Consider the following 23,716-nt stretch of genomic DNA (forward strand, 5'->3'; position numbering starts at 1 on the left):
GTCATTGCCAAAATGCAAGAAGGAGAACAGTGAGAAATGTCTGGAATTGTGCATAAAGTCACCTCTTATTCAAAGTTAGGCATTCATGTCACACTGATTGAATTAATGTTTGAAGAGTTTCTTGAGCCCTTTTGGGATCTACTCTTGTATGCTATTTTGTGAAGAACAGAGTTTGGACTGACTCCTGTTTCCAAAGGAGTCACAATCCCATTCGTGTCAGTAAAGCAAGTGTCCAGAGTCTATTTCAGTTTTGAGCTTCAAAGAGTTTTGACCTCAAAACCAAAGAAAGACCCCCTATGTTATTCATATAATGAGCAGGGCTCAGGTGAGACCCTGAAACACTTACTCTGTGTCCCCAGTTCATTGTCATTGAGTTCTGCGTGTTCGTGTATGTGAGAGATGAGCTGGATGTGTTTGAAGGTGAATTGGAGAGCTACATCACCTCCATGAACCAGACAGGGACCCCAGTCCTCCTGCAGGTGAAAGAGTTGATTAACATCACTAAAGGTAAAACCATATTCCACCTTTGTTCCTGCCACTTCTATTTGGAACAGAGAGGGACTTGTGACTGGTGGTGGGTGCACACCTATAGTAACTATTGCTGCTAGTCTTCATATTATCTGTGTTTCACTTGCTCTATGCTTCCGTGGATTGATCTGAAGGAAACAGGGGTCAAGACACAGGCCATTTTATTAGAACTTATTTGGGGCTGCATTCAACATGTCTTGAGAATGTTCTCATCTTAAATAGCTTATCTTTTTTTTGGTGTCAGTGGAAATAACTAAAATCGTTGCATATTTTTCACTTTGGAAAAGATAAAACAGTAAGTTTTGACTTTATTATTATATGAAAAGTTTAACTCATATCATTCAAATTTAATTTCTGCTTAGTTCAGGTTACTGTAACAAGTTACCATAGACTGTATGGTATAAACAACCAACAATTATTTCTGACAGTTCTGGAGACTGGAAAGTTGAAGATGCTAGCAGATCTGGTGTCTTGGGAGAGCTGCCTCCTGACTTGCAGATGGCCACCTTCTCTTTGCGTCTTCACATACTGGATGGAGAACAGGGAGAGGAAGCAAACTCCCTCATGTCTCTCCTTATAAGGGCACTAATTCCATCATGAGGGCTCCACCCTCACAGTCTAATCACCTCCCAAAGGCTTCATCTCCAAATACCATCACATTGTGGTTTAGAGTTTCAACACATGAATCCTGTTGGGTGGAGGGACATGTATTTGTTGAAGGCATATTTCTTCCCCATTAAATTGTCAAGACAATACTTCTCATACTTGTTGAAAATTTATTGACAATGGTGATTTACTTATGGATTCTCAGTTTATTCCATTCATTTATTTGCCTACCTTTATGGAAATACCACAGTCTTATTACTGTAGATTTATAGTAAGATTGAAATCAAGAAATATGAGTCACGCAATTTTGTTCTTCTTTTTCAAGGCTGTATAGCCTATTCTGGGTCCCTTCATTTTTATATGAATTTTAGGATTAGCTTTTCAATTCATATAGAAATGGCTTTGGAAATTTTGGGGGATTGGTTTGAATTTGCAGGTCAATTTAGGGAGTATTGCCATGTTCACATAGAATATCCTATATATAAAAGTGATATGTGTTTCCATTAATTTAGGTCTTCTTTAATTTCAATAATCTTTTGTAGTTTTCAGTGTACAAGTTGTACACTTCTTTTGCTAAATTTATTCTTAAGTATTTTATTCTTTGTGATACTATTTCAAATGCAGTCGTTTCTTCATTTTCAGATTACACATTGCTAGGTACAGCGATGAATTGATTTTTATATATTAGTCTGTGTCTTACAACCTTACAAGCTCATTTATTAATCATTTTACTTTCGTTTGCTTATTCCCTAGGATTTTTTTTTGATAAATTTATTTATTTTAGTTGGGGACTAATTACTTTACAATATTGTAGTGGTTTTTGCCATACATTGACATGAATCAGCCATGGGTTTACATGTGTTCCCCATCCTGAACAGGATTTTCTATACATAAGAACATGTCATTGATGAATAGAGATAGTTTTATTTCTTCTTTTGCAGTCCAGATGCATTTTCTTGTCTAGTTGCCCTGACTAGACCCTTCAGTATAACATTGGATATAATTGTCAAGAGCAGACACTGATTTTCTCATTCTTGAACCTAAGGGGAAAGCAGTTTTTCACCAATTAAGTATGATGTCAGCTGAGGGGGTTTTACAGATGCTTTTTATCCAATTGAGGAACTGCCCTTCCATTTATAGTTTATTCAGTGCTTTAATTTTAAAGAGGTATTGGATTCTTTCAAATGCTTTTTCTGCACCTACTGAGAATCAGCTTGTACAGAAGCTTTTACTTCCTTCTGTGTTTCTCCATCCCTCTTCACAAGCACCCAGAGTCATTCTGAAAGCAAGTTGGATACGAAATATTAAAAACTTACTAAAAGGTGGATGAATGGAATAGTCAAGACCCTGATTCCAGTTACTGTTGCACATGGTGGCTGTGAACTGGGGGTGGATAACCCCTCCCCCAAAAGCGGTGATTAGAAGTTTGAGCATGAATGATGTTTTACAAGCTTGGAGGCTACCTACCATGTATACACTCTATAATTTTCTTTTTCCACTATGCATTGTAGATTGAAAATATTAATACCAAAGGAAAAGTTTATAAAAACACAGAAAATAAAGGATATCAAGGGCATATAGCTAAAATGAAACATAAATATGCAAAACTTTGTGCAAGAGGTATATTAAAGGAAATACAATATATTTTGCCTAAACTTTTCTGTTGTGACTTTCTTCATTTTAAAAATTATTTCTGGTTCATCTTCTGAGGCCTCTCATGTCACCTTTTCTATTTCAGAAGTCTGGGTGGTGACCATTTTGCCTGCCTCCCTCACATGTGTGAGCTACCTGTTCCACATCTTGGCTTGTTACAGGTAAGGGGGTTCTGGGAGGCATTTGTGTGTCTTCAAGCAGGAAATTGGCTGACAGATTTTTTTCTCAGAATTACCAAGCAGTGTCAATCATTCCCAAATTGGGAACGGCAGTGTATACAGGGTTTGGGGACAACCACACCTACTGATAAAAAAAAAAAAAAAAGCATTTGATTTGAGCTTCCACTATCAATTTGACATTGTGATTAGAGTCTTCTTTTGGTCTTCAGCAAAATCCTAAGCAGTACTTTCATCGCCATGTTCAGTGCTGAGCAGGCAAGACTCAACAAAATAACTTTGTTGTTATTCAGTTGTTAAGTCGCATCCAACTCTTTGCAACTCATGGACTGCGGCTAGCCAGGCTTCCCTGTCCATCATCATCTCCCGGGGTTTGCTCAAATTCATGTCCATTAAGTCGGTGATGCTATCCAACCATCTCATCCTCTGTTGGCCCCTTCTCCTCCTTCCCTCAATCTTTCCCAGTATCGGGGTCTTTTCCAATGAGTCAGATCTTTGCATCAGGTGGCCAAAGTATTGGAGCTTCAGCTTCAGCATCAGCTCTTCCAATGAATATTCAGGGTTGATTTCCTTTAGGATTGACTGGTTTGATCTCCTTGTTGTCCAAGGGATTCGCAAAAGTCTTCTCCAGCACCGCAGTTCTTTAGCTAGTCTATTAGCAGATGATCGTGTCTTCTGGCCTCTTCTAACCTTATCATCTCTTATACACTTCGTGTCTCTGCTGGGTGTCAGACCTGCCCTTCTCTCCAGCACTAACCACAGTGGGTTCCCAGCAGGTGAATCTGGCTCAAGGGGACCACACAGGAGGTTGGATCAAGGGGACCAGGTGCATCAGTCTCAAGAACAGCAGTGCAGGAGGAGGGGATGGCCTTCAGTATGTAGTCAGTATTTGCATGCCGATAGAAGTTGAATTTAGGTTTCTATTGCTTCTCCTTCTCTCCATTTCTCTGCCTTTGTCTCTGCCTCTCTCTATGCCTCTCTCTTTCTCTCTCTCTCACTGTCTGTCTCAGTCTCTAATTCACAGTCACCCACTCAGTCACTGGAAGCCCAGGGCCAATTCTCACCCCTCCAGAGCATCCTGCCTTTACATCCTCCCCATCTGGCTGCCCAAAGGATTAGTCTCTTGCAGATGGCATCTAAGTGAAGACTCTCCTGACTCAAAGAGGCGTAGCTCTCCATCCAAGCCCGGACTTGCTCCTTTGACTATAGTTTAAAAATAATGAATATTTGAAAGCTGCTAAGAGAAGAGATAAAAAGTTCTCATCACAAGGAAAAATTTTTTGTAACTGTGTGCAGTGACAGATGTTAACAAGACAGTATCATCATTTCACAATATATACAAATGTCAATTATATTGTACACCTGAAATAATGTCATGTTATATGTCAATTGTATCTCTACTTTTAAAAAGTATTTTAAAAAGATTTCAAGGCTGATTAGAACCATCTCAAGAGCTGTGGTCAATACAAGGGAGCTGAGCTGCCTGCTATCTCCCTCCACAGGCTTTTCTGTTTACATCTGTTGAGCTCTAAGTGCGTAAGGAGCCCAGGTCATGAGCATTACTAATCTTCCCCTCTCTCTCTAGAAAGCACATCAAGAGGTTGTGGGCAGGAGATAAACACTTTCTTCCTCTGAAGTTTCATAATCCTTCCTCATCTGAGAGTGTGGTAAGTCCGCAGCAGTCTCTCTCTGCTCCCAGGCCAAAAGCTGCTCTCCTGCACCTTGGACAGGGTTGGCGTGCTGGGGGAGGAAGAGCCCTGGGCTGGGGGGCCCAGAGCCCTCAATTTTAGTATGTTCTGCTGCTGGGTGACTTGGGACAGCCACGGTCCCCATCTGGCCTCATCTGTAAAATGAGGACAATCATGACACCTGCCTTGGTAGGTTGATGGGTGACCCTCAAATGAGACAGGGATGCTGGACAGATGCGTTAGAGGTAATCAAGGGATCTCCCCTCTCAGACCTTTTTTTCTATCTAAATCTCAGGTGGCCATTGCAAGGTACTCTGGCTGGCAGATAGCCTATATTCTGTGGGGTAAGTGCCATCATGTGACCCATTCAATTTGACACACGTTCCCCGGGTACCTGCAGAGTCCCAGCTGTGGGCAGGGAGGAGGGACATGGGACAGAAGCAGCCCCAGCTCTTCCTCAAGGGACCTTCAGGAAGGAGTGAGAAGCACACATTCGTATAGGTCATCGTTACCACCTGTCCTGTGCCCATGGGGCGTGTACACTAAGGGTGGTGGTAACCCAGGGGAGGAAGTGACTATACACACCCAGGGCAGGGCGCCAAGCCTTTCTAATGGAGTTGACATTTGAACTGACCTGGCAGGGTGAGCAGAAGATCGGTAGTCATGCCAGGCAGAAGAAACAGCATAAGCAAGAGTATCAGGACCTTCGGAGGGAGGAGGCTAGAGGGGGACTGTAGGGAGGGACTTGTGTGTAAGACTGGATGCTGAAGGGCCTTGAGTGACCACCAGCTCCCTTGGCCCACAGGCTACCTCATCATCCATGTGATGCAGAGCCTGTGTGGCCTGGCGATCATGTACAGCCTGGTGCTTCCTGTCATCCACAATCAGGCGCTGGAGATGCTCCGAGGACTAGGCATTGGGATGTAAGTGCTGGGTGGGCTTTGTGACATTGCCCAGGGCCTGGGAGTTCCTGGGCCCTCCCAGCTGCTGTTTGAAATGCCCCTTCCCTGCTGGGCTCTCACCAGTCCCTGGACCCATGCTCTGTGATGGGAGACTCACAGTTTATAAAAATGTTTCCACTTGCACTGTTCAGCTGGGTCCTCACAATTGTGTCTGTGGGAGATATATGTGCGTCCATTGTATTGCTGGGAAGACTGAGTTTCAGGCAGGTGAAGTGAGAGAAAGGACAGTATAGTGGAAGGAGAGAAGAAATCTGAGTTTAGGCTTTAGATCAACTGTATGACTTGTAAACTGCCTCTCCAAGCCTCGGTTTACCCATATGGAAAGTACCAGCAAATGCTGACATTACTGAAAATTCACTTTGCACTTTTCTGTTGAGGACCTTTTGAGGTTGGGACTTACATTAGCTCCCTTTATTCAGATGAGGAACAGAGGCACAGAGAGGCTGAGCAATTTGTCCCAGGAGGAGAGGAGGCCAGATGGGGAGCTGGGCAATCTGAAACCAAAACCTCGTTCAACCATCACCCTATGCTGGTGCCGGGGAGAGATTCAAACACAGGGTGTATGCGCTCTCGTGGCCTTGCTGCTCTGAGCTCCTAGGTTCCAGGCTCACTTAGAGCCTTCTATGAGTCTGAGGCAGAGCCTGCCCTGTCCACTCTTCCATGGCCTTCATGAGCTCTTCTGAAAACCCCATTCCTTTCTTTGATTCCTATGCAGCTAAACCACTCAGCCCAGCTGCTACTCCTCAGCAAAAGGACCTGATTTAATCCTGGACTTCTGGTCTGAAGCCAGAAGGTCTGATGATGCAGCTTTGAGAAAGTCATCTCCCCTTTGTGAGCCTCATTTTTCTCATCTGCACAGTGGACAAAATTCTCTGTAGGCATAAAGGACAGAGCTCAAGCTACTGTTGGTCTGGTGGGCAGTCAACATCTCTTTCCTCCCTATCACTGGACATTCCAAAAGAGTTTGGGAAGAGTGGACAAGGCCACCTCAGCATGGTCTCGCCTTGTGTTTTAGCCTCACCGTATCCATCGTCCTGAGTCTCATGGTCCTGCAGGTATGGATCGCCGCCAGCTTCTTCCTGCAACCAAAGATGGGGATAGATGACAAGCATAAGCCCCTGGCTCTCAACAACAGGTAAGAGCAGAGAAAGGAGAGGGGCATCATAGGGCTCTGCCCTCAGCAGTCTCGCTCCTTTCTCTTCACCCTTGGCAGGTTCCTGGGTGCACTCTATACTCTGAGAGGGCGAGGGGCAGTGGTTCAGAACTGGGACCAAACTGCTAGGAACCAGACTGCTTGGAGCCAAATCTTGGCTCCACCCCTTATGAGCTGTATGACCTTACTGAACATCTATGAACCTCCACTTCCTCACTTGGCAAATAAGTTTGCATATCTCAGAGAGGTGTTCCGAGGATGAAAGGCATTAAAATATGAACTTAGAACAGGAGTGCTTGTCCCGTGGTAATCCTTTCTAGTTCACTCATTCAAAGCTGTTCATCACGGAGGAAGCAACACGGGCACTGAGGATAATGAAATACTCCTCACGATCTGCCTGTGATCTGCTCATGGTCCACTGGAGTTGACAGACACAGATATTTAGGGACAGTAGAGTCCAGAGGGTGTGAAAGCATTACAAGAGAAAGCAAAGAGGAGAGGCAGGGGATGGAGGAGAGGCAGGGGATGGAGGAGAGGCAGGGGTGTTCTTTTAGCTGCAGGTGGGGCGTTTGAGCTTACGTAGGTAGGATAGTGGGATTCTTTCAGGCAGAGATGAGCAGATGGTGTGGCTGCAGCCCCCACTGTATGGATGCAGGCAGGAAGACATGAAAGGGCAGGATGTGTTGGGAGAAGAGTGAAAATCCAATATGGTGGCCATACAGTGGCCTTAGATGGTGATGGACAGGAAGAGCACGAAGTGGCAATACCAGAAAAGTCCCTCTGAGAGAGGACAGCAAAATTCATATACAATATTTGGGCTTCATCCCATAGACAACAGGAGACCATGTGATTAGGTGGTCATTTGAAAAATTTTATCTGGAGGACTTGGAGCAGTTCTAGCTGGGGACAGGTCACTGTTGCAACAGATAGTGGGAAGGCCACACCTTCTGCTGTAACCATGAACCCAGTGGTAGCCACATGGGGTTTACAGTCCCCACTCACATTCAGCCTGCCTGCTGTTCAATGTCCTCTCCACTGTTTCTGAGCCAGTCTTCACATCAGCTGTGAAGTGGGGACAGCCAGCTTCCACTAACGGCATGATGTCACACAGCTAGGAGGTGGGAGAGGTAGGATTTGACCACAGGTCTGGGGGGGGAGGCCCTGAGCCCACTTGCCTAGCCACCTTCTCATACTGAAGGGTACTGCCCCTCTGCCTGCTTCCCTTCACAGGAGAGCATTCCACAACTTCAACTACTTTCTGTTCTTCTACAATGTGCTGCTGGGCCTGGGCGCGTGCCTCTCCAGGCTTCTCATCAGCTGTGTCCTGGGCACCTGGCTGATCGCCCGCATCGACAGGACCATCCTGCAGAGTGGCTACGAGAGAGCAGACATGGGTATGTAGCCATGCGTCTGGGGAGCGCTGCTCTGGCACCTTTGCAGAAGCTGCCTGCAAGTCGGGTACCAGAAGCCTGCAGTTCATACTCTTGTCTTGTACTTAGAGCTTATCTTCCCATGGGGGCTATAAAGCTGAATAGGAAAAAACAAAACAAAACTTTTCAGCCCAATGGTCAGATTGCATATTTGACAGATCTTCGAGGTATAATGAAGAGCAGTAAGGGATAGTGGAATTCTATCTAAACAGTTACAAGGTAATTTGTGAATGCACAGCTCTGATATTTTTGAGAAAACATATCTCAGAATTACTTGTGGTGTTAGTTGCAAGCTTACTTAGTTAAAAAAATGGTCTGTTCATTTTGCTCCAAAATCAAAGCATTTTTTGTGGAGAAAAAGCAGTTTTTGTCCTATTTCTGGACTGTGTCTTTTCATTCACTCATTGATTCATGCAACGGCAGCTGGCTTCTCCATATAATCCACAGAGGCTCCCATCACTGTGAAATTCAAATTCCCATAAAATGAACAGGTTAGGGTATGATCTCTAAGAACCTTTCCAGCTCTTTATACCTCATTTTCTAGATTCACAGCAAAGACACAGACACCATTTGGGAACAAAGTGTTGCTGAAGTTATGTCATAAGAAGCCAAACCTAGTCATCCAGGGATGTATATTGTATGGTCTGACTTCCCTTCTGGATTTCAGGGTTCAGTGCTTGGGTTGGCATGCTCTACGTAGATCATTATCACACCAACCCCGTGCTCGTCAGCTTTTGTCATATCCTGATCACAGGCCACAGGGAGAGGAGGCTACAGCAGACCATCAAATATTGGTACCTAAATCAGTCAGCAGGTAAGTCTCCTATTTGAATCTATACTGGGGTTGGACACCAGGAAACAAGTGCCTTCAGTCTTCCCTGGGATCAATGAGATGTCCCATGTTCCTCCTTCTCTTCCCCTCTTCCTTCACTTTCTGTGTCCTGGGAGCCCTGCTACCCAAGAGATCAGGAGGCTTCACCCCCAGTCAATCTGGCTGTGGGACCATGAGGCCTTGTTCCTGCTAATTGAGCTCCTCCATTTGTTCTGGAAATGAGCTCTGCTAGCTGGGTCCTTCATTCAGCCATTTGTCTGAGACTCCTCTATAGCTCATGCTGCAAGCCAGACACCCTCCGAGATGGTGTGCAGTTTTGCTTAAACTCCCTCATTCCTTACCACAAGCTCTCTTGGCTGCCACCCATATCATTCTGCACTGCCTTCCTCTGGGAAGCCCTCTGGTTAACCATGCTCTGCCTGTGGACACTCAGCACTGATCTGGACTGTTTTCATTGCTGATTCCAACATTGCAGATACCCAGATCTGTAGAACAAACTCTCATCCCTCCAGCCGCCCTCATGTCTTCTGTAATCCTGGTCTGGCTCCTTCCTCCACACCTGACTCCTTCTGGGCAGCTTCCCCTGTGGCCTCTGAGCAGGACAGAGACAAGCTGCCCTCTCCTCCCAGTCTACCGGCTCTGATTCTGTTCTAGGTCCCCGCCTCTCAGCGAGGTCCAGGACAAGGTGGCTCCTGCTACAGACCCTGATCAACAACCCCGGACTAGTCAGACTCAGAAAATCCAGGCCAGGTCTTGGCTCCCAGGAGTCTACCCAGATTCTGTTGACGTGCTCGGAGAGCTGACACTGACCTCCCACACTGCTGCAAGGTTGTTCCAGGACGACTGCCCCTGAGAATGCCCAGGCTACTCAGCAGCTGTCCCCTGCAGTGGGACAGGCTGCTCAGCCACTGTCCATGCAGACTGGCCATTTGTGGAGTGACACTTGGGCTGAACAGTGATGTCTCAGGTCTAATTCACTCCCTTGGGGAAAAGATCAAGAAAGAAAGAGAATTTCTGTTGAACAAACTTTGCCCAATAATTATGTCCGCTATCCCTGGTTAGAAGGCAGCCTTGGGGAGTTCTATGTTGAGACGCACTTAATTTGACCACTAGACAGAACTTCATGTCACTGACAAAGGTGATACAAAAGCTTATATCGAGAGAGTTTAACTGTTTGATGCAGTTCTTCTCTGGGAAAAAGTATGGCCTTAATCCAACAGGGTTCTTGTTGTTTCCTCCTTTCTAGTTTGTATGGTGGTGGGAGACAGGGAGACCACGACCCCAGGCTCCAGGCTGGTGGGTGAGCAGGTACACACTGAGCTCTCTCCCACGGCCGCTGGGGTGGGGAAGAGATCAGAACTGACATGGACCCTGGTCACAAATAAGATGTGTAGATTCTCTCTGACAAAAAGGGAACCCCCTGAGAAAGCCACCTGTCTGAAGAGGCAGAGATGAGATCTGCATTTAAGTTTGTTGTCGTTGTTTAATCACTCAGCTGTGTCTGACTCTTTACTACCCCATGGACTGTAGCCTGCCAGGCTCCTCTGTCCATGGGATTTCCTGGGCAAAAATACTGGGGTGGGTTGCCATTTCCTCCTCCAGGGGATCTTCCTGGGATCGAAGACTGGGTGCCAACCAGTCTCCTTGAAGTTCAAGGGATTCTCAAGAGTCTTCTCCAACACCACAGTTCAAAAGCATCAATTCTTTGGTGCTCAGCTTTCTTTATAGTCCAACTCTCACATCCATACATGACTACTGGAAAAAACATAGCTTTGACTAGATGGACCTTTGTCTTAGTAAATTTTTAAAAATTAAAATCATGAAAATTGTCGTTTCTGACCACAACAGAATCAAACTAGATATCAACAACAGGAAGAAACTGGGGGAAAATCACAAATATGTAGAAATTAAACAATACACTATTGAACACCCAATGGGTAAAAGTTGAAAACAAGGGATACTGAAAATATCTTGAATCAAATGAAAATGAATATGAACATACAAAAACTTATGACATGCAGAAAAAACAATGCTCACAGAAAAATTTATAGCTGTAAATGTCTACATTAAAAAGAAGAAAGATCCCAAAACAATAAACTAACTTTACACCTTGAAGACTAGAAAATGAAGAGTAAACTAAACCTGAAGTTAGCATCAAGAAAGTAATAATATTAATAAATGTAAGATTGTAGATAAACAAAATAAAGAACAGGAAAACAATAGAGAAAGTGAACCAAACCAAAAGTGAGTTCTGTGAGAGCAACAAAATTGACAAACTTTTAAGCTAGAATCACTAAGAAAAAAAGAGAATAGACCAAATTATTAAAATCAGAAATGAAAGTTGGATAATACTACTAACTCTACAGGAATAAAAATGATTATAAAAGTATATTGTGAATAGCTATACTCCAACAAATTAGATAACCTACATGAAACGGATAAATTCCTACAAAGACACAAACAAAGTTGACTTCAGAAGTAGGAACTACTAATAGACCTATAACAAGTAAAGAGATTGAATTCTTTAAAAAACAAACACGGGGAAGGGAGTCTTAAAAGAGGAAAAGTTTCCAAACACCAGGAAACCTTCTCACTGGCGGGTCTGTGGGGAGTTTTGGAATCTCAGAGGGCAATATAACCAGGAGGAAAAAATAAATAAATAAATAAAACCCACAGTGGTGCTGGGAAAACTGGTCAACCACTTGTAAAAGAATTAAACTAGAACACTTTCTAACACCATACACAAAAATAAACTCAAAATAGATTAAAGATATAAACGTAAGACCAGAAACTATAAAACTCCTAGAGGAAAACATAGGCAAAACACTCTCCGACATAAATCACAGCAGGATCCTCTATGACCCACCGCCCAGAGTAATGGAAACAAGAGCAAAAATAAACAAATGAGACCTAATTAAACTTAAAAGCTTTCGCACAATGAAGAAAACTATAAGCAAGGTGAAAAGATAGCCTTCAGAATGGGAGAAAATAATAGTAAACGAAGCAACTGACAAAGAATTAATGTCAAAAATATACAAGCAACTCCTGCAGCTCAATTCCAGAAAAATAAGCTACCCAATCAAAAAATGGGCCAAAGAACTAAACAGATAGTTCTCCAAAGAAGACATACAGATGGCTAACAAACACATGAAAAAATGCTCAACATCACTCATTATCAGAGAAATGCAAATCAAAACCACAATGAGGTACCATCTCACGCAAGTCAGAATGGCTAGCATCCAAAAATCTACAAGCAATAAATGCTGGAGAGGGTGTGGAGAAAAGGGAACCCTCTTACACTGTTGGTGGGAATGCAAACTAGTACAGCCACTATGGAGAACAGTGTGGAGATTCCTTAAAAAACTGGAAATAGAACTGCCATATGACCCAGCAATCCCACTGCTGGGCATACACACCGAGGAAACCAGGACTGAAAGAGACACGTGTACCCCAATGTTCATCGCAGCACTGTTTATAATAGCCAGGATACGGAAGCAACCTAGATGTCCATCAGCAGATGAATGGATAAGAAATCTGTGGTACATATGCACAGTGGAATATTACTCAGCCATTAAAAAGAATACATTTGAATCTGTTCTAATGAGCTAGATGAAACTGGAGTCTATTGTACAGAGTGAAGTAAGTCAGAAAGAAAAACACCAATATGGTATACTAATGCATATATATGGAATTTAGAATGATAGTGATGATAACCCTATATTTGAGACAGCAAAAGGGAGACAGATGTATAGAACAGTATATTGGACTCTGTGGGAGAAGGTGAGGGTGGGATGATCTGAGAGAATAGAATTGCAACATGAATATTATCGTATGTGAAACAGATCACCAGTCCATGTTCGATGCATGAGACAGGGTGCTCAGGGCTGGTGCACTGGGATGATCCAGAGGGATGGGATGGGGAGGGAGGTGGGAGGGGGGTTCAGGATGGGGAACACATGTACACCCATGGCTGATTCATATCAATGTCTGGCAAAAACCACTACAATATTGTAAAGTAATTAGCCTCCAATTAAAATAACTAAACTAAAAATAAAAAACTAACACAAAATTACAACAAAGACAAGCCCAAAACCAGATGGCTTCATGACTGAATTCTGCAAAACATTTTGAAGTATGAAAACACATTCTTTTCAAACTCTCCCTAAAAAATGGATGAGAAGAAAACGTTTCCTATCTCATTCTGTGAGGTCAGCTTAATGCTGATAGGCAAGCATACTAAAACTTCCAAAGCAAAGAGAACTACAGACAAATATTTCTTATGAAAACAGTTGTGAAAATCTTCAAGATTATACTAACTAAAATAAAAGCATTTCTACTTGTAGGTATCGTGATTTCATATGTATAAATTCTGAAGGAATAAAAAATAGAAGCAAAAAGGAATTGTAAAGCTAATAAATGAGTTCCGCAATTTTACAGGATACAGATTAACATTCATATATCAACTGCCATTCAAGACAACTATAGAAATGAAAAATTGTTATAAGTCTATAGAAATGAGCAACCTGAGGAAAATCATTCTATTTGCAAGAGCATTAAAAATAATAAAATATTTTAAAATATATTTAATCAGGAGATACACTAGACTCATACTCTGAAAACCACAAAATATTTCTGGAAAAAAAGGCTAAAGAAATTGTAAATAAATGAAAAGATACCCCTTATTCATGGATTAGAGGACTTATGATAAAATACAGCACTCTCTATATCCAATGCAGTCCCTATAAATTTGCAATAAATCTTTATTGCAGAAATGGAAAAGCTGATCCTTAAATTCATTAGGAGTTGCAACTAATAGCCAAAACAATACTAGAAAGAGTGAAGAAAGTTAGAAGACACACTGCCTGATTTTTAGTTTTACTACAAAGCAGTAGTAATCAAACAACACATCATTGGCATGAAGATAGACATATAGACCAGTGAAATAGACTGAGAGTCCAGAAATAAACCATATATCTATGGTCATATGATTGTCAACAGATGTTGAAGTTCAGCAAAGGGTAAAGAACATGAAATGTGGAAAACTGTTTTCAGCAAATGGTGCTAGGGAAGTAAAATATCCACACACAGAAGAACCAGTTTGGATCCTTACCTTACATCATACACAAAACTTAATTCAAAATGGAGCAAACCTGAATTTAAGAGCTAGAACTATAAAGTTCTTAAAGGGGTAAATATCACAATTTGGATTTGGTAAAGGATTCTTGGAGGACTCAAGAAAAAGAAATGCAAAAAGGCAAAATGGTTGTCTGAGGAGGCCTTACAAATGGCTAAGAAAAGAAGGGAAGAAAAAGGCAAAGGAGAAAAGAGACACTCATCTGAATGCAGAGTTTCAAAGAATAGCAGGAGAGATAAGAAAGCCTCCCTAAGTGATCAATGCAAAGAAATAGAGGAAAACAATAGAATGGGAAAGACCAGGGATCTTTCAAGAAAATTAGAGATACCAAGGGAAATTTTCATGCAAAGATGGGCACAATAAAGGACAGAAATGGTATGGACCTAACAGAAGCAGAAGATATTAAGAAGAGGTGGCAAGAATACACAGAAGAACTGTACAAAAAAGATCTTCATGACCCAGATAACCATGATGGTGTGATCACTCACCTAGAGCCAGACATCCTGGAATGCAAAGTCAAGTGGGCCTTAGGAAACATCACTACGAACAAAGCTAGTGGAGGTGATGGAATTCCAGCTCAGCTATTTCAAATCCTAAAAGATGATGCTGTGAAAGTGCTACACTCAATATGCCAGCAAATTTGGAAAACTCAGCAGTGGCCACAGGACTGGTAAGGGTCGGTTTTCATTCCAATCCCAAAGAAAGGCAATGCCAAAGAATATTCAAACTACTACACAATTGCACTCATCTCACATGCTAGCAAAGTAATGCTCAAAATTCTCCAAGCTAGGCTTCAACAGTATGTGAACCATGAACTTCCAGATGTTCAAGCTGGATTTAGAAAAGGTAGAGGAACCAGAGATCAAATTGCCGACATTGATTGGATCATAGAAAAAGTAAGAGAATTCTCAAAAAACATCTACTTCTGCTTCATTGACTATGCTAAAGCTTTTGACTGTGTAGATCACAACAAACTGTGAAAAATTCTTAGAGACATGGGAATACCAGACCAACTTACCTGCCTCCTGGGAAACTTGTATGCAGGTCAAGAAGCAACAGTTAGAACCGGACATGAAACAATGGACTGTTCCAAATTGGGAAAGGAGTATGTCAAAGCTGTATATTGTCACCTTGCTTATTTAACTTATATGCAGAGGACATCATGTGAGGTGCTGGGCTGGATAAAGCATAAGCTGGAATCAAGATTGCCGGGAGAAGTATTGATAACCTCAGATATGCAGATGATACCATCCTTATGGAAGAAAGTGAAGAGGAACTAAAGAGCCTCTTGATGAAGGTGAAAGAGAAGAGTGAAAAAGCTGGCTTAAAACTCAACATTCAAAAAATGAAGATCATGGCATCCAGTCCCATCACTTCATGGCAAATAGATGGGGAAACAATGGAAACAGTGACAGACTTTATTTTCTCAGTCTCCAAAATCACTGCAGATGGTGACTGCAGCCATGAAATCAAAAGATGCTTTCTCCTTTGGAGAAAAGCTACGACCAACCTAGACAGCATATTAAAAAGCAGAGACATTACCTTATTGACAAAGGTCCGTATAGTCAAAGCTATGGTTTTTTCCAGTAGTCATGTATGGATGTGAGAGTTGGGCCATAAAGAAGGCTGAGTGCTGAAGAATTGATGCTTCTGAACTGTGTGGTGTTGGAGAAGACTCTTGAGAGTCCCTTGGACTGCAAGGAGATCAAACCAGTCCATCCTAAAGGAAATCAGTCCTGAATACTCATTGGAAGGACTGATGCTGAAGCTGAAGCTACAATACTTTGGCCACCTAATGCAAAGAACTGACTCATTTGAAAAGACCCTGATGCTGGGAAAAATTGAAGGCAGGAGAAGGGGTCGACAGATGATGAGACAATTGAGTGGCATCACCAACTCGATGGACATGAGTCTGAGTAAACTCCGTGAGCTGGTGATGGACAGGGAAGCCTGGCATGCTGCAGTCCATGGGGTCACAAAGTCGAACATGACTGAGCAACTGAACTGAACTGAGTCTACATTTTCTCCAAAAGTCCACATCAACTACCTGGAGCTGGACTGTTTGTTTATAATTTCAGTAATCATTAGCCACTTAGGCAATAATTCCTTCTCCCAGGCAATAATATCAAAAGGCTCAAGAAACCAGAGGGCTAATCTGATGTGTTACACTAGGAAGGTGGTGATTGGCTATTCTGACTTTTCATAAATGCTACATAATTCCAGATTAAACAGTATTTCCTACATAGTGGGTGGCTGCTTTGACTATGGACTAGGTATTGCTTTTGACATATTAATAGATAGTCACCATTATACTTTTGACATAGATTTTTTTCATGTTCAGACCATATCATCATTTCAATTTTTAAAACTGTTAGAAATGTTTTTCTTCCAAAATAGTTATTTTGAACATTTAACAAATATTAAGAATCATTATAACTCTATTTAGAACAAATATATTATTTTTCCTCAACCAGCACCCATGTGAAGAACAGCCAAGCAGTAACAGTAGACTGAACTAAACTGAAAGGATTCTTAGATATAACATCCAAAGCACAAGCAAAAAAAAAAGAAAGAAAGAATATGTAAGTTATAAGACAATCTATTAAGACTTAGTAAATATGATAAACTTGTGCACCAAACAACACTATCAGGAAAGTGAAAGACAACCCATGGAATGGAAGAAAATATGAGACCTGCTTAGCATCTTATATTTACAATAGGTACAAAAGAATTATTACAACTTGTGATGGTCCCACATGTCAGGTTGGTGAGGTTATAGTTCCTGGTTATTTAATCCAACACATCTATAATCAGCTGATTTTAGAGGATATGGTAGCACTAGTGCTAAAGGAGATGCAGGAGATGCGGGTTCCATCCCTGGGTCGGGAAGATCCCCTGAAATAAGAAATGGCACCCCACTCCAGTATTCTTGCCTGGAAAATTCTTTGGGCAGAGAAGCCTGGCAGACTACAGTCCATGGAGCCACAAAGAGTCAGACATGACTGAATGACTAAAAACACACACACCTTTGAAAAGGTAGTAGGTTTCAGTCATTCAGTTGAAACATTTAACAGGCACCCAAGGGACCCCTCCATCCTCATTCCATTCAGGTCCTACCTATACTCAGAGATGGGTGTAAATAGCCCCTACTCCAGGATGATGTCCTTGATGCCAAGCCCCTTCCCCTGTATGTCGAGTCAATGGGTCTCCCACTTCTCTGTTATCAAACTCTTCGAGTAAATGTAAGATGCAGAGGACAGAGCAGGGAGCATCCTGCCCAGAGGGTCTCTGATTTCCACTCCTCTACTACTCCCCACCAGTGAGTGCCACAACTGTTCACCTTATTCTTTTCATAGAGGAATATTCCTTTTCTGGAGGTTGATCTGATTCCCCTAGGAGGAAGACAGCCAATGTTCTTCAGAAAGAGTCCTCTAGCCCATCACTAGCAACCCCAACCAGCCTCCTTCATGTCGCACTACCACCAGGGACCTCAGGGGGCAGTGCACAACCACAAAACAGGACGAGGACCTGGGCGGGGCCTCAGTGCAGGAAACGGGTGGCAGACAAGGGAGCTGAAACTCAGGCAGAAAGGGACTTGGAGGAACCCAGATCTCTTTCTCCTCCATGGTACCATCTGAGGGGGAGGATGACTCTAGCTTCAGAGCAAAACTTCTGCAGCTTTGCAGTCCAGCAGCTCTGCTGCTTTGCCAGCCAGGAAACAGGGTTGGGTGTCTTATGTCCCTGATCCTGCCATTTAGACCCAAGGCTTGGCAGTCTGTTCATTTGTTCACCTGGCCCGTGAGAGTCCCTAGCAGTGCCCATCCGTGGTGCAGGCTGGGTGCCCTCCCCTGGGATATGGAATGAAGACAGGAGGAGCAGCAGAGGCCTGACTTCCTGAGGATAGACTGGCTGGTTTAGTAAAGAAAGGAACCTCCACCCACCCCGACAGCCTGGAGGCAGCTAAGTGCCAGCAGGGTGGACCAGCATGAAAGCCAGAGAGCTGTTGATTCTGCCAGCTCAGCATCCCCTCCTGGAATGGCCAGCTGCCACCATTTTATCCCATTACCAGGGCCTCCTACCCCCAAACTGTCCCCTACCTGCCCACAGACCAAACACACCCCTCTTCCTGTTTATCTAGACAAGACTGGAATTTTTCGAAGACTTTAAGTGAGAAACTAACTGCGCCCCGTCTGGTGCCCCTTCCCCTCTCTCCCCACCCCCTCCTCTCTTTCTAGACCTCCAGCCTCTGCTCAGCCCTGATGAGCAGCTCCTGGCTTTGTGAGTCGTCTTTGCAACCAGCTTTTGAAAATTTAGGGAACTCTTCCTCAGGGGAGGGGAAAAGAAAGAAGGGAGGAGAAATTTGTGAATAATGGGAGCGGTATGAGAGCAAATCCCTTCTATGTGAGAACTCAAATGATCCAAACTGTCCAGATGCCAGCGGGTTCCTCTGAGCTCAGAAGGCACTGTGGGCCTGAGAGGGAGCCCTTGTGTCAGTCGCCTTGGGCCTCCACTCCAGTTTCTTCTGAGCAGTTTCATTTTGACCAGATTCAGTTTCAAATGAACATAGAGTTTGTTGCTATCAAGGAAGCACTTGAGAACCTCGGGTTTGGCTCAACCCAGTCTCTGACATTTAAGGAAACTGAGTTTTGAAGCAGGACTGGTGGTCTAAGGTCCTAGGGAGGCTTAGAGATTCCACCCAGCAGCCCAGTCCCTGTCCCCAGGGTTTGCTGCCTCTCAGGAGGTCTGGATTATTGAAAGAGAGGGCAGTGCCAGCCCTACGGGAGATTCCTCATCCACCTGAGGCTCCTAGGGAGAGAGGCCTACACCTGGAAACTTTCCCCCATGTCTTCTTTAGATGGTGAGTAGAGGTGCTCTGCCCACAAGAAAGGACGTCATGAGGAGAAGTTCCCGAGCTTTGGCACTCCTGGGGAAGGTAAGAGAGTGAGCTATGAGGTGGGAAGCTGTAGCCTGGCTTGCTCTCGCTGAGCCTTACTGAGCACACTGCTCATGAACCAGCAGCTCCGCTCAGGATGTGTGTTCTTTGCCATCCTCCCCCCACCCACCACCACATGCCACCTCTGAGTACCCCAAGTCTCTGGAGCTGCACAGGCACCGCAAAGCACTTGGCAGGGGGAGTCTATGTGGTGCTGGGTCTGGTGAGTCTGGAAAGTCTGGAGAGGAGGTATCACTTCTGTATTTCTCCCTCAACTTTAAAATATATTGTCACATTTTAAAATTTCATAATTTTGTCATTTATGACTGAGCTGAAATATTTACCCAAGAGTGGAATTTTTGGGTCATTGAGTATGTGTAAGTTCATTTTTAGGAAATCCTACCAACGAGTTTTCAAAAGTGGTTGTAGGAGTTTACACACACAGCAGTGTATGAGCGTTCCAATTGCTTGGATCTTCACCAACACTTGGTATTGTCAGCATTTTTCAGTCATTCTGGTATAGGTGTAGTGGAGTTTCATTGTGGTTTTCATTTGCATTTTCCTGATGGGTAATGATGTTGTGCAGCTTTTCATGTCCTTTTTAGCCAGTTGGTTACCTTTTCGTGAAATACCTAGTCAAATCTTTTGCCCATTTTTTTTCAGGTATATTGTCTCTTTCATCTTATTAATTCATGAAAGTCAGTTACATATCCTTTATGAGGCTTTTTCCAGATAAATATATGACACATGTTTATTCTCATTCTGTTCTTGCTTTCTCACTCTCTTGAGGGTGTTTTTTGATGAAATGAAGTTCTTAGTTTTAATAACGTCAAGTTTATTAATTTTTGCCTTTATGCTCCAAGGTCATGAAAATATTCTCCTATGATAGCTACCAGGGAAGCTCAAGAATACTAGAGTGGGTTGCCATGCCCTCCTCCAGGGATCTTACCAACCCAGGGATCAAATCCAGGTTTCCCTCATTGCAGGCGGATTCTTTACCATCTGAGCCACCAGGGAAGCCCAAAAACGCTGAATAATTACCTACCTGTGGTCAAATGGCAACATCACAATATAAGATTCTGGATGTATCTTTAAATGCCCAGTTTCCCCTAAAGTGAAGTCGCTCAGTCATGTCCGACTCTTTGCAATCCCATGGACTGTAGCCTACCAGGCTCCTCTGTCCGTGGGATTTTCCAGGCAAGGATACTGGAGTGGCTTGCCATTTCCTTCTCCAAGGGATCTTCCCAACCCAGGGATCGAACCTGGGTCTCCTGCACTGCAGGCAGATTCTTTACCATCTGAGCTACAAGGGAAACCCATATATCTACTACAAATGCTATTATTTTAAACTTCCCCATTTATATTTAAAATCCACCTGGAATTGATTTTTGTTTATGGTGCGAAATGGAAGTCAAGATTAATTTCTTTCCCATATGAATAACCAGTGACCCTGGGCTGTTTACTGAAACTATCTTCTCCCCATTGCTCTGCTGGGTCACTTTAGTATATACATGACATAAATGTTCACATGTGTGGGTCTGGGCTGGACTCTGTTTCTCCTAGTGTTTTTCCTTGTCCTACTATGGCATTTTGCCCTGTTGACTCTAGCTTTATACAAAGGCTTAATATCTGGTTGTGTAAGCCATCCAAGTTTATTCTTCTTTGAGATTGTCTTGACTATTCTTGGTAATTGGAATTTCTATGGAAAATTTGAAATTGAATAGTCAGTGTCCACCAGATATCTGGACAAATATGGGCTTCCTTGATAGCTCAGTTTGTAAAGAATCCGCCTGCAATGGAGGAGACCCCAGTTCAATTCCTGGGTTGGGATATGGAGAAGGGATAGGCTACCCACTCCAGTATTCTTGGGCTTCCCCTGTGGCTCAGCTGGTAAAGAATCCGCCTGCAATGTGGGAGAACTGGGTTCAATCCCTGGGTAGGGAAGATCCCCTGGAGAGGGGAAAGACTACCCACTCCAGTATTCTGGCCTGGAGAATTCCATGGACTGTAGAGTCCATGGGGTGGCAAAGAGTCGGACACGACTGAGCGACTTTCACTAGATATCTGCTTAGATACTTTATTGTGATTACAAAAATCTATGGGTCAATTTGGGGAGAAGTAACATCTTAACAATACATAACAAAACAAACGAACAAACACACACAAAAAAACCCCAAACCAACCATCATAATAAAAAAGAAGAAATTATAAACTGTAAATATTTGCAATTCATATTAAAAAGGGGCTCACATGCCGAATATGCACACAACTCCTAGAAACTGATAAGAAAAAGAACAGACACACAGTAGAAAAACTGGCAAAAGACATGAACCCAGAGTTCACACAAAAAGAAATAAAAATAGCCTTAAATATATGAAAATATGAATAGAAATAGAATAAAAATGCCTACATATGTTCACCATGCAAAAGAATGTTCAGAACAGCATTATTTGGTAATTCTCTAAACTGGAATGTTCATCAATAATAGAAAGGATAAATATTATGCAATGGGTTATATTTTTTTGTAATGGAATGCTATATAGAAATAAAAGTGAAATATAGCCACGTTAAAAAAGATATTTGAAACTTAGAAATATAATGAAAGTAGTCCAACATAAAAGTCCAACATTCTGTATGATTCCATTGAAGTTCAAAAACAAGCAAAACTAATTCAGGGGTTAGAATATCTGCTACACTTGGGGAGGAAAGGGCAGTGACTTGGGATGGGTACATATGGGGGGCTCCTGGAGAGCTGGTAATGTTCTATTTCTTGTGGTACTGGTTACCAGATGTGTTTCCCCCTGGATAATTTATTAAGCTATACACTTATGATTTCCATACTTTTCAGTATGTGTGCTATGATTCAACACACAAATCCTATCAATTGGATCCAGAACTTTTTTTCTGGCAAGTCCCAAAGTCAGATGGCATAGTGTTTGGTTCAGGACTCTGAATTACATGGTCTAGATTCATATCCTGGATTTAACCATTTCCTATCTTGGAGATCTTGGCTGAGTTACCAACTCTCTGAGCTTCGGTTTCTTCATCTGTAATATGGGCTAATTGTGGTACCCCTCTCATAGTTATTGAAACTATTAAACCCTCTCAATAAATATTAGCTCTTGAGTGGTTCTTCTTGGTCTTCTTTCTATGGACTATGGAGAAGATGGATGATGGCCTATGGAAGAGGAAGGAAAAGGATGAGGTTTGAGTCAAGAGACACTTTCAAAAATGGGGGAAGATATGATGTTAAGGTGCAGGAAAAAAGAGTCCAAAGGCTTGGCTTCACTCCTTCCATTCCCTGTCTCTCACCTCCTGTGCTTCTCTAACAAAGGAGGTGGACTTACCAGGTGATCTCTAACTGGTTATTCTTTCCAACCATAACACTTTAGAGTTAGAGAGGTAATACAAATGCCATCCAAAAGCCAAACACAAATTTTCATGTTTGATTCAAACCCAAACACAAAGGTCCAGAAACTTTGGAATTAAAGAAGGTAAATTCTCAGCAGTGATATTATGGGTTATTTCTATTTTTTCCATTCAATTTTTTTTTTCTATTTTAAACAATGTGTGTTGCTTACTCTGAACAAAACATCATACCTGATATATCCATGCCTACATATTTATATCTATACATTAAAAAATTTAAAAAACCCACATTATATATGTGCCAGAAAGCATCTGGGCTGGGAAAACATGGCTTCTGATGTACAAGTGCCAAGCCAGTAGGACCTCCTCAACAAAACAGAGATCTCACTAACTGCAAATAATTCCTGAACATTTCTGAATTTTTACCGTGTTTTTCATCCGTAACCTCAGGTAAACATACTTTCTCTGTTTCCAACTAAAATTAGTCCAATCACCTGTTACAATATTTTACCTTGTTAATAAAACCTGGGACCAAAGAAGGGGAATAAAAGGGCTTTCTACGCACTGTTTCTTAATTTCTGAAACTAGTCTGGACAGAATGACCACTTGTTTAAGGAAGTTGTCTTAGGGAGCATTTATGAGCAATTGGGACAGGGATCCCTCTGAGAGGAGTTGGGAACCCCAAGTCTGTAGGAAACCGGCACCGGGTTCAGTGTCCACAAGTACCTTCCGCCCTGGCTGTGCAGAACTCTGGGTGCTTGTATGGGAAAGAGCCACCTCTGGGAGTCAGACCAGGACATTCCAGGTGTTCATGCATTTACCAGGAAGCATTCAGTGTGTCTGAATTATGTGCAGGACACTGTGCTGAGGGTAATCAAAGCTGGATGAAAGATAGGAGGCCATGCCTTCCTCACAGGAAACACTTTCCAATAGGATGCCCTTATTTCCTGCATTTGACAACAACCAATGTACAAGCGATCAATGCAAAGAAATAGAGGAAAACAATTGAATGGGAAAGACTAGAGATCTCTTCAAGAAAGTTAGAGATACCAAGGGAACATTTCATGCAAAGATGGGCACAATAAAGGACACAAATGGTATGGACCTAACAGAAGCAGAAGATATTAAGAAGAGGTGGCAAGAATACACAGAAGAACAATACAAAAAAGATCTTCACGACCCAGATGATCAAGATGGTGTGATCACCAACCTAGAGCCAGACATTCTGGAATGAGAAGTCAAGTGGGCCTTA

At 42.7% G+C, this 23,716-nt stretch overlaps 2 protein-coding genes across 7 annotated transcripts in view; both read left to right on the top strand.

Annotated features, from left to right (window-relative positions):
• LOC145514001 (stimulated by retinoic acid gene 6 protein-like) overlaps positions 1 to 19,095 on the top strand; it is a 59,553-nt gene extending 40,458 nt beyond the window's left edge. For 2 of the 5 annotated variants that reach the window (XM_081511083.1, XM_081511105.1), the window contains 10 exons: positions 360 to 507; positions 2,873 to 2,948; positions 4,549 to 4,630; positions 4,947 to 4,995; positions 5,457 to 5,574; positions 6,629 to 6,748; positions 7,997 to 8,160; positions 8,864 to 9,010; positions 9,683 to 9,856; positions 16,637 to 16,738. In XM_081511083.1, the coding sequence (XP_081367209.1) occupies positions 360 to 507; positions 2,873 to 2,948; positions 4,549 to 4,630; positions 4,947 to 4,995; positions 5,457 to 5,574; positions 6,629 to 6,748; positions 7,997 to 8,160; positions 8,864 to 9,010; positions 9,683 to 9,831 (1,053 nt within the window). In that variant the 3' untranslated portion in view covers positions 9,832 to 9,856; positions 16,637 to 16,738. Of the gene's footprint in view, positions 1 to 359; positions 508 to 2,872; positions 2,949 to 4,548; positions 4,631 to 4,946; positions 4,996 to 5,456; positions 5,575 to 6,628; positions 6,749 to 7,996; positions 8,161 to 8,863; positions 9,011 to 9,682; positions 10,055 to 10,630; positions 10,846 to 16,636; positions 16,739 to 19,017 lie in introns of those variants that run through there. The other 3 variants (XM_081511113.1, XM_081511091.1, XM_081511099.1) reach the window with 3 other exon arrangements.
• Positions 19,018 to 23,716, top strand: part of CCDC180 (coiled-coil domain containing 180) — a 62,965-nt gene continuing 58,266 nt past the window's right edge. The window contains exon 1 of one of the 2 annotated variants that reach the window (XM_081511036.1): positions 19,018 to 19,095. The gene's annotated coding sequence lies outside the window, so the exon portion shown is untranslated. The remainder of the gene's footprint in view (positions 19,096 to 23,716) is intronic. The other variant, XM_081511045.1, reaches the window with a different exon arrangement.

The sequence above is a fragment of the Giraffa tippelskirchi genome, chromosome 1, assembly GCF_054371585.1.
Source record: "Giraffa tippelskirchi isolate mGirTip1 chromosome 1, T2T-mGirTip1v1.2.pri, whole genome shotgun sequence".
Classification (NCBI taxonomy): domain Eukaryota; kingdom Metazoa; phylum Chordata; class Mammalia; order Artiodactyla; family Giraffidae; genus Giraffa; species Giraffa tippelskirchi.